We start from the raw sequence: 11,127 nt of genomic DNA on the forward strand, positions 1-11,127 counted from the left end.
GTCTGAAGCCACAACCTCTCCCACCCTGCCTAACACTCTGTGTAGTATCTGAGCCAGTCTGAAGCCACACCCTCTCCCACGCTGCCTAACACTCTGTGTAGTATCTGAGCCAGTCTGAAGCCACACCCTCTCCCACGCTGCCTAACACTCTGTGTAGTATCTGAGCCAGTCTGAAGCCACACCCTCTCCCATGCTGCCTAACACTCTGTGTAGTATCTGAGCCAGTCTGAAGCCACACCCTCTCCCACGCTGCCTAACACTCTGTGTAGTATCTGAGCCAGTCTGAAGCCACACCCTCTCCCACGCTGCCTAACACTCTGTGTAGTATCTGAGCCAGTCTGAAGCCACACCCTCTCCCATGCTGCCTAACACTCTGTGTAGTATCTGAACCAATCTGAAGCCACACCCTCTCCCACGCTGCCTAACACTCTGTGTAGTATCTGAGCCAGTCTGAAGCCACACCCTCTCCCACCGCTGAACGTACCATGTGCTTTTAGTAAAACAACTTTTAATAAAGTCATGGTTTGTGAGCGTTAACTCTCTGGTATGAAGATAGCCGACACTGTAATTACAATGTAGGTTCAGAGGTTTATTAAGTCTGTGGGAGAGAACATTGTTTTCATACAAGGCAAATAAAACTAACTACAGCAAGTAAAGAGTGAAACTAAATCACAGATCTCAGAAGTGAGCAAAAACAATTAAAACCCTAAACAAAAAGACTGTTAAAGCAAGAGAACTTCATTTGACAGGTTACATTTTCTGGAAGGCCACTAATATCAATAAATGGCACAAATATTCTCACATGCAATTGACAAAGAACAGAAGGACTGTGTGTGTGTGTGTGTGTCATAAATGAAAAGGTATCAAACACATATGGAAACCACATTTGACTTTGTTCAATTCCTTCCAGCCATTCCAATGAGCCTGTCCTCCTCTGGTGTGTGTGGGTGTTTGAGAACAGTTTACATTCTGACTGGCTGTCCCCAATTGCTCCTTAGATACAGATCCTGATGAGGGATGCTAGGGTGATAGCTGCCTGCATCTCTTTTCAAGTGAGGAGGTAGTAGGAAGACCTGATGGTTACTGTGTTTCAGTAGGATGACCTGATGGTTACTGTGTTTCAGTAGGATGACCTGATGGTTGTCGCCTTCAGACAGTGTTTCAGTAGGAAGACCTGATGGTTACTGTGTTTCAGTAGGAAGACCTGATGGTTACTGTGTTTCAGTAGGATGACCTGATGGTTGTCGCCTTCAGACAGTGTTTCAGTGAAGTTTAGCCTCCGCATTCTGAGTAGAATGTCAGAAATAAATACTGCTCTCAGCCGATCTTCAACAGGTTCACTAAAACATATGGGAGGAGCATGTACCATGTGATTGATTTCATTCTGTCTAGTTCTACGCCTTTCCAATCCCATTCCCCCCCTCAGTGGGCATGTCTGTGGGAGAGGGTAGGTCCAGACGGGCCCAGGTGATTGGCTCCCCCTTCCCCATAGAGATCTCCATCTTGGAAGACATCATGTTCACCACGCTGCTACTCACATCGATCACCTAGGAGACATGAGAGGGAGATGAACTATGACTACCACAGAGATCCTATGAAATGACTTAAGAGTTCTAATAGTTACTTTATATGATGATTTCTGCCTATCCACACGGTCACAATGAACAGCTCATTACCCTCATCACTCATTACCACCATCATCTTCATCACTCACCCCCCATAAGTTGATCTTCTGCTCAAACTCCTTCTCTCCCTCAAAGACCACACGGATGATCACCTAGAACACAGATATACTAACCACTGACACAAAAGGCAAGCATTTTCAAATATCTGTTTGCCTGTGTGTGGTGTGTACCGTGGTGCCGTTGGCCTCTGCATAGCTGAACTCTGGTAGAGAGTTCTTGGCATAGATCGAGATGATGACCTGGCCGCCTGTCTGGTGCCAATCAAACCTACACGGTACCACCTTCATCCCCTGGAGGGGGCAGAGAGAATTAAAAATAGGGGGGTGGGGGCATGCGCACTTTTGATTGTGTGAATCTGTCTGAGTCAGTGCCTGAGCTAAACTCTGAAGGGGTGCTGACCTTGTCTGGTTTCCTCCAGAGGTGACTTCCTGTGGTACAGCCCTCCTGGGCCAGGAAACAGTTAAAGTCAGACGTCTTCCTCCTACAGCAGCTCCAGAACTTCATCCTGACAGACAGGGGACAAGCCCAGAACAGAGGCCAACAACAGTCATTGATCACACATCTATCCAGATATACTGTACAGGAGGAGGACATCAGAATCTCAAGTGTTTTTGGGTCTCACCCCTCGTGGAAGTTAGGGACTCCAGGGTGGTGTTTACACTTCTCCTCGTTACTCCCTGGACCAGAGAAAGACTACAAGGGAGAGGAACCAGGACACACACCAACACAATACACTAAATCAAAACAGCTATTCATCTCATCACTCTCTGAGCCATGACTGGTAACTTCTACACACACTGAGAAATGGAGTAGTACTCTACCTTGGAGCAGCCTCCATTCTTACAGGACGTGCCAATCTTCACCTCCTCCCCCTCTTCCTCTAGTGAGAGACAGTGACAGAGAGCCTGTGAGCCACCCACCTCTCAATCCTATCAGAGCCAGGTTAAAGGTCCATTATGACAGCAGCATACCTGTGTTGCGAGGTTGTCCGTTCTCTGCCAGCTGCAGTTTCTCCAGAGCCTGTCTCAGAGAGGAGAACACCTTCTGCTGAAGTCTGACCAGGGGCTCATCACCACTGAAACACACACACGCGTGATCACTAAGGATAAACACAAACTGTGTGTGTGTCACCTGAGTAAAGTGTGTTACCTGGGTCTGTGTATCAGCTCTAGTGGTTTAGGAGCCTGAATGATATAGGGGTCACCACGAGGCTTTAGCTCCTCCCCCTTCTCTCTCCTCCCCTCTGAGCTCGTCACCTCCGGCAGGATCGGCTCCACTGGCTTCTCTCTGTTATGGATACCTCTGCTGCAGCCCTGAGGAGAGAAACACACCCTTCAACTTTAGCATATCCACATGTAATACTGAACACTTCTGAAACTTTACAAAGGCCTCTTCTCTTCTATCTCGGGGAGAGGGAGCAGACAGAGCCGGGGGGTTAACTCACCTCTATGCTGAGGAAGTCTGAGAAGTCCGTGGTGCGTCTCGTGCAGCAGGACCAGCCCTACAGGACAGTCAGGTCAACCACAATACGGGTTCATTACCCACACAGTCAATAGTCTATAAAAATCTTTCTCCACCTCGTTTCCTCTCCTTCATCTGCTTTTATCACCTGTTTTGTGTTCAGGTAAGTGGAGATGAATGAGAGGTGATTAGCAGAGGACACCACTGTACATTAACCAGATGCTTTTATCCAGAGCAACTTACAGGAGAAAGTGCCTTGCTCAAGGGCACGCGGACAGATGTCTCACCTAGTAGTCGCAGGAATTCGAACCAGCAGCCTTACCGTTATTGTCCCAACAGTCTTACTCACATACTGTGTTTAGTGGTTCTGTCAGGGTAAGGTTGACCCTACCTTAAGAGCATCGTGAAAAACAGGCACGCCAGGGTGAAAGGTACAGGCATCTATGGAGGAGAACATTCATTAATATGATAGAGCAAAATATGGACATAACTATCTAGCTTCATAAAACATATGAAAAATATATATTTCATTGTATCAACACATTCCTTTCAGATCATACAAAAAAATGTCGGTGATCCGCCCTGGTTATATTTATGTCTCCGCCGTGTTCCGTGCGATTCCGTAACGGGAGTGGCGCACAAAAATCCACAAAGGCACACGTTTGCAGCTGTCACTTGCTAATACTAAAGAACGTGGACAATATCTAACATTTAACTATTCCTAAACTGAGAATGCCGTGTGTAGACATTCATAGGTTGTTATACACAGCCAGTTAAATTCATTTTTAGCTCCACTTACCACCAGCGTTGTCGTCTGGGTCAAATCGTTGTCCGCAACCTTTGTTGTAGCACATCAACGTCATGATGAACGAACTGAGATAACTCGTCGGGCTATTCAAATATACTATATTAAATTAGGATGTAAAGCAGCCAGATGTTTAATACAATATTTTGATCTATAGTATGCAGTTGATAAGCGTGCCTGGCCACGTGTTTCCTCCTGTACATTTGCCGCACACAGTTCCGGGAAATGCCGGTGGAGTTCGGGAACTTTCGTTAACCAGCCAGCCAGTGTTGTTTGCAGGCATGTACGAATAGACGAAGCAAGAGAAATAACTGCACTCAATCTGTCAAGATCTTTCTTCTCCAGCAGGTGGCGTTTTTTTTTCGCTCATCAAGCAAGGAGTTTTTGTATGGAGGTCAATGAGTGTCGAATTTGGTTAACGAACAATGTAATTGTCTATTTGATCGAATAGATGTTTTGTAATGATTAGGATGTTACGAGTGTGTGTGAGTGAGTGAGAGACAGAGAGAGAGACATTGTTAAAACACTGTATATATATATATATATATATATATATATATATAATATGACATTTGTAATGTCTTTACTGTTTTGAAACCTCTGTATGTGTGATGTTTACTGTTAATTTTTGTTGTTTTTCACTTTATATATTCACTTTGTATGTTGTCTACCTCACTTGCTTTGGCAAAGTTAACACATGTTTCCCATGCCAATAAAGCCCTTGAATTGAATTGAATTGACAGAGAGAGAGACAGAGAGAGTGTCAGTACCTTGAAGTCGAGTTTTCCTTGGTAGATGTCGATCCCGTTCATGACAAACAGCACCTTGCAGTCTGGCTGCTCCAGGAAGTCCATGGAGTGTGTCTCATTGTGGTACGTCTGCAGCAGCTCCAACTTACTGATGTCCTTCTTCTCAACTATGTTCCGTTCCCTCAGCGACTGCATCTCCCGGAACGGAAACACAAACGGAATGTCCAAATTAGCCCATTCCTCTGCCCAATCCCACTAATCATGCTGCCTGGGGAGGGGAACCGGGCCGAACCTAGTGCATGGGGTTGACCCCGCTGTGGAGATTTAGGGTTCAACGTAGACATACTTAAGGTACAGATGCTGGCGTAAAGTGTAAAGTACTACTTAAGTCGTTTTTTGGGGTATCTGTACTTTACTATTTATATTTTGGACAACTTTTAATTTTACTTCACTACATTCCTAAAGAAAATATGTCTTACTATATTTTTCCCTGACACCCAAAAGTACTCATTACATTTTGAATGCTTAGCAGGACAGGAAAATGGTCAAATTCCCACACTTATCAACATCCCTGGTCATCTCTACTGCCTCTGATCTGGAGGACTCACTAAACAGAGAACATCCCTGGTCATCTCTACTGCCTCTGATCTGGAGGACTCACTAAACAGAGAACATCCCTGGTCATCCCTACTGCCTCTGATCTGGTAGACTCTCTAAACAGAGAACATCCCTGGTCATCTCTACTGCCTTGATCTGGAGGACTCACTAAACATTATTATTAGTTTGTAAATGAAGTGTGTTGGAGTGGGCTCCTGGCTTTAAAAAAAACAAGATAATTGTGTTGTCTGGTTTGCTTAATATAAGGATTTTGAAATGATTTATACTTTTACAATTAATACTTAAGTATATTTAAAACCAAATACTTTGACTTTTACTGAAGTTTCACTTTTACTTGAGTCATTTTATATTAAGATATCTTTACTTTTACTACAGTATGACTTTTGTGTACTTTTTCCACTACTGTATTTGAAAGGATTTTCAAATACAATTTGGTTGACTATTATTATTATTATTATTTTTTTTACAAATAACCATTCAAACACAAAGCAATTGTTTTGGGCTGTGTATTTTCAAATGGTGTGCAAATGGTGTGAGGAGGTAAGGCAATAAATAGGCCATAGTAGCGAAGTAATTACAAATTAGCAGAATTACACTGGAGTGATAGATGAGCAGATGATGATGTGCAAGTAGAAATACTGGTGTGCAAAAGAGCAGAAAAGTAAATAAAAACAATATGGGGATGAGGTAGGTAGATTGGGTGGGCTATTTACAGATGGACTATGTACAGCTGCAGCGATCGTTTAGCTGCTCAGAAAGCTGATGTTTAAAGTTAGTGAGAGAAATATGTGTCCAGCTTCAGCGATTTTTGCAATTCGTTCCAGTCACTGGCAGCAGAGAACTGGAAGGAAAGGCGGCCAAAGTAGGTGTTGGCTTTGGGGATGACCGGTGAGATATACCTGCTGGAGCACGTGCTACGGGTGGGTGTTGTTATCATGACCAGTGAGCTGAGATAAGGCGGAGCTTTACCTAGCATAGACTTATAGATGACCTGGAGCCAGTGGGTCTGGCGACAAATATGTAGCAACGGCCAGCCGACTAGAGCGTACAGGTCACAGTGGTGGGTGGTATAAGGGGCTATGGTAACAAAACGGATGGCACTGTGATAGACTGCATCCAGTTTGCTGAGTAGAGTATTGGAGGCTATTTTGTAGATGACATTGCCAAAGTCGAGGATCGGCAGTTTTACTAAGGTATGTTTAGCGGCGTGAGTGAAGGAGGCTTTGTTGCGAAATAGAAAGCCGATTGTAGATTTGATTTTGGATTGGAGATGTTTAATAGTCTGTAAGGAGAGTTTACAGTCTAGCCAGACACCTAGGTATTTGTAGTTGTCCAAATATTCTAGGTCAGAACGTCCAGAGTAGTGATGCTAGTCGGCAGGCGGGTGCGGGCAGCGAACGGTTGAAAGTATACATTTAGTTTAACTAGCGTTTAAGAGCAGTTGGAGGCCACGGAAGGAGTGTTGTATGGCTTTGAAACTCGTTTGGAGGTTAGTTAACACAGTGTCCAAAGAGGGGCCAAATGTATACAGAATGGTGTTGTCTGCTTAGAGGTGGATCAGGGAATCACCCGCAGCAAGAGTGACATCGTTGATATATACAGAGAAAAGAGTCGGCCCGAGAATTGAACCCTGTGGTACCCCCATAGAGATTGCCAGAGGTCCGGACAACAGGCCCTCCGATTTGACACACTGAACTCTGTCTGCGAAGTAGCTGGTGAACCAGGCGAGGCAGTCATTTGAGAAACCAAGGCTATTGAGTCTGCCGATAAGAATGCGGTGATTGACAGAGTCGAAAGCCTTGGCCAGGTTGATGAAGACGGCTGCACAGTACTGTCTTTTATCAATGGCAGTTATGATATGGTTTAGTACCTTTAGCGTGGCTGAGGTGCACCCGTGACCAGCTCGGAAACCGGATTGTACAGCAGAGAAGGTACAGTGGGATTCTAAATGGTCGGTGATCTGTTTATTAACTTGGCTTTCGAAGACTTTAGAAAGGCAGGGCATGATGGATATACAGTGCCTTGTGAAAGTATTCGGCCCCCTTGAACTTTGCGACCTTTTGCCACATTTCAGGCTTCAAACATAAAGATATAAAACTGTATTTTTTTGTGAAGAATCAACAACAAGTGGGACACAGTCATGAAGTGGAACGACATTTATTGGATATTTCAAACTTTTTTAACAAGTCTCCGTATAAATGCACCTGCACTGTGATAGTCTCAGAGGTCCGTTAAAAGCGCAGAGAGCATCATGAAATGGAAGGAGTATCAGACCACTGCAAATCTACCAAGACCTGGCCGTCCCTCTAAACTTTCAGCTCATACAAGGAGAAGACTGATCAGAGATGCAGCCAAGAGGCCCATGATCACTCTGGATGAACTGCAGAGATCTACAGCTGAGGTGGGAGACTCTGTCCATAGGACAACAATCAGTCGTATATTGCACAAATCTGGCCTTTATGGAAGAGTGGCAAGAAGAAAGCCATTTCTTAAAGATATCCATAAAAAGTGTTGTTTAAAGTTTGCCACAAGCCACCTGGGAGACACACCAAACATGTGGAAGAAGGTGCTCTGGTCAGATGAAACCAAAATTGAACTTTTTGGCAACAATGCAAAACGTTATGTTTGGCGTAAAAGCAACACAGCTCATCACCCTGAACACACCATCCCCACTGTCAAACATGGTGGTGGCAGCATCATGGTTTGGGCCTGCTTTTCTTCAGTAGGGACAGGGAAGATGGTTAAAATTGATGGGAAGATGGATGGAGCCAAATACAGGACCATTCTGGAAGAAAACCTGATGGAGTCTGCAAAAGACCCGAGACTGGGACGGAGATTTGTCTTCCAACAAGACAATGATCCAAAACATAAAGCAAAATCTACAATGGAATGGTTCAAAAATAAACATATCCAGGTGTTAGAATGGCCAAGTCAAAGTCCAGACCTGAATCCAATCGAGAATCTGTGGAAAGAACTGAAAACTGCTGTTCACAAATGCTCTCCATCCAACCTCACTGAGCTCGAGCTGTTTTGCAAGGAGGAATGGGAAAGAATTTTAGTTTCTCGATGTGCAAAACTGATAGAGACATACCCCAAGCGACTTACAGCTGTAATCGCAGCAAAAGGTGGCGCTACAAAGTATTAACTTAAGGGGGCTGAATAATTTTGCACGCCCAATTTTTCGGTTTTTGATTTGTTAAACAAGTTTGAAATATCCAATAAATGTCGTTCCACTTCATGATTGTGTCCCACTTGTTGATTCTTCACAAAAAAATACAGTTTTATATCTTTATGTTTGAAGCCTGAAATGTCGCAAAGGTCGCAAAGTTCAAGGGGGCCGAATACTTTCGCAAGGCACTGTAGGTCTATAACAGTTTGGACAGCCTGGTTTGCGGTAGCCAGGAGGAAAGCATGGCCAGCCGTAGAGAAATGATTATTGAAATTCTCAATTATTGTGGATTTATCCGTGGTGACCGTGTTTCCTTGCCTCAGTGTAGTGGGCAGCTGGGAGGAGATGCTCTTGTTCTCCATGGACTTTACAGTGTCTCAAAACGTTTTGGAGTCAGAGCTACAGGGTGCAAATTTCTGTTTGAAAAAGCTAGCCTTTGCTTTCCTGACTGACTGCGTGTATTGGTTCCTGACTTCCCTGAACAGTTGCATATCGCGGGGACTATTCGATGCTATTGCAGTATCTGTTCTTAGTTCTACTTTTTTTGAAAGGGGCATGCTTATTCAATATGGTGGGGAAATTACTTTTGAAGAACGACCATGCATCCTCGACTGACGGGATGAGGTCAATATCCTTCCAGGATACCCCGGCCAGGTCGATTAGAAAGGCCTGCTCGCAGAAGTGTTTAAGGGAGCGTTTGACAGTGATGAGGGGTGGTCGTTTGACTGCGGACCCATAGTGGATGCAGGCAATGAGGCAGTGATCTCTGAGATCCTGATTGAAAACAGCAGAGGTGTATTTAGAGGGCAAGTTGGTCAGGATGACGTCTATGAGGGTGCCCTTGTTTACAGATTTAGGGTTGTACCTGGTGGGTTCCTTGATAATTTTAGATTGAGGGCATCTAGCTTAGATTGTAAGACTGCCGGGGTGTTAAGCATATCCGAGTTTAGGTCACCTAACAGAACAAACTCTGAAGATAGATGAGGGGCAATCAATTCACATATGGTGTCCAGGGCACAGCTGGGAGCTGAGGGGGTCTATAACAGGCAGCAACATTGAGACTTATTTTTGGAGAGATTCATTTTTAAAATTAGAAGCTCAAACTGTTTGGGCGTAGACCTGGAAAGTATGACAGAACTTTGCAAGCTATCTCTGCAGTAGATTGCAACTCCTCCCCCTTTGGCAGTTCTATCTTGACGGAAAATGTTGTAGTTGGGTATGAAAATCTCAGAATGTTTGGTGACCTTTCTAAGCCAGGATTCAGACACGGCTAGGACATCTGGGTTGGCGGAGTGTGCTAAAGCAGTGGGTAAAACAAATTTAGGGAGAAGGCTTCTGATGTTAACATGCATGAAACCAAGGTTTTTCGAATACAGAAGTCAAGAAATGAGAGTGCCTGGGGACACCTCCACATCACCCGAGGAGCAGAGGAGGCGTAGGATCAGGGTACGGCTAAAGGCTATCAAAACTGGCCGTCTAGTGCGTTGGGGACAGAGAATAAAAGGAGCAGATTTCAGGGCATGGTAGAATAGATTCAGGGAATCATGTGCAGACAGGGGTATGGTGGGGTGCAGGTACAGTGGAGGTAAGCCCAGGAGAGGTTGCATCTCTGGACATGCTGGTTATACAGGGTGAGGTCACCGCATGTGACGAATTGCAAAAATCGCTGAAGTTGGAGACTTTTATCTCCCTCACCAACTTCAAACATCTGCTATCTGAGCAGCAAACCGGTCGCTGCAGCTGTACATAGTCTATCGGTAAATAGACCACCCAATTTACCTACCTCATCCCCATACTGTTTATATTTATTTACTTTTCTGCTCTTTTGCACACCAGTATCTCTACCTGTACATGACCATCTGATCATTTATCACTGGTGTTAATCTGCTAAATTGTAATTATTTGCCTACCTCCTCATGCCTTTTGCACACAATGTATATAGACTTTTTTTCCCCTACTGTGTTGACTTGTTAATTGTTTACTCCATGTGTAACTCTGTGTTGTCTGTTCACACTGCTATGCTTTATCTTGGCCAGGTCGCAGTTGTAAATGAGAACTTGATCTCAACTAGCCTACCTGGTTAAATAAAGGTGAAATAAATAAAAAATGTGTGGGAGGTGGGACAAAGGAGGTATCTGAGGCATGTAGAGTGGGACTAGGGGCTCCGCAGTAAACTAGAACAATGATAACTATCCTAAACAACAGTATACAAGGCATATTGACATTTGAGAGACATAAAGCGAGGCAGAAAGCAATCACAGGTGTTGATTGGGAGAGCTAGCTAAGACAACAACGGGTAAGACAACAGCTAATCAGCTAAGACAACAGGTAAAATGGCGATGAATGGGCAGAGAGGTTCGGTTAACTCCACCCAGGACCGGAGTTCGGGACTAGGGCTGACAGATAAACAAAAAATTAACAAAGTGGAATACCGTGATAAATTAACAGTCCAGCAGGTATTAGCTATGTAGCCAGTTTGTGTGTAATACCCAGTGATAGCATAGTGTGAGTGGTGAAGAGTTGTGTAGCACAGCCAGAAGAGGACTGGCCACCCCTCAGAGCCTGGTTCCTCTCAAGGTTTCTTCCTAGGTTCTGGCCTTTCTAGGGAGTTTTTCCTAGCCATCTACACCTGCATTGCTT

The 11,127-nt window shown here is 44.5% G+C and overlaps 1 protein-coding gene across 1 annotated transcript; it reads right to left on the reverse strand.

Moving 5' to 3' along the window:
• Positions 1–568: 568 nt before the first annotated feature.
• Positions 569–4,260, reverse strand: LOC110503182 (cysteine and histidine-rich domain-containing protein 1). The gene is made up of 11 exons (XM_021581540.3): positions 3,946–4,260; positions 3,538–3,587; positions 3,130–3,186; positions 2,835–2,998; positions 2,657–2,760; positions 2,507–2,565; positions 2,308–2,378; positions 2,085–2,190; positions 1,856–1,975; positions 1,715–1,777; positions 569–1,547 (listed from the first exon to the last, which is right to left on the reverse strand). The coding sequence occupies exons 1-11, from the start codon at positions 4,007–4,009 to the stop codon at positions 1,395–1,397; spliced, it is 1,011 nt and encodes a 336-aa protein (XP_021437215.3). The 5' UTR covers positions 4,010–4,260; the 3' UTR covers positions 569–1,394.
• Positions 4,261–11,127: the final 6,867 nt, after the last annotated feature.

Source organism: Oncorhynchus mykiss, chromosome 24, assembly GCF_057628025.1.
Source record: "Oncorhynchus mykiss isolate SJ-2025 chromosome 24, ASM5762802v1, whole genome shotgun sequence".
Taxonomy (NCBI): Eukaryota; Metazoa; Chordata; class Actinopteri; order Salmoniformes; family Salmonidae; genus Oncorhynchus; species Oncorhynchus mykiss.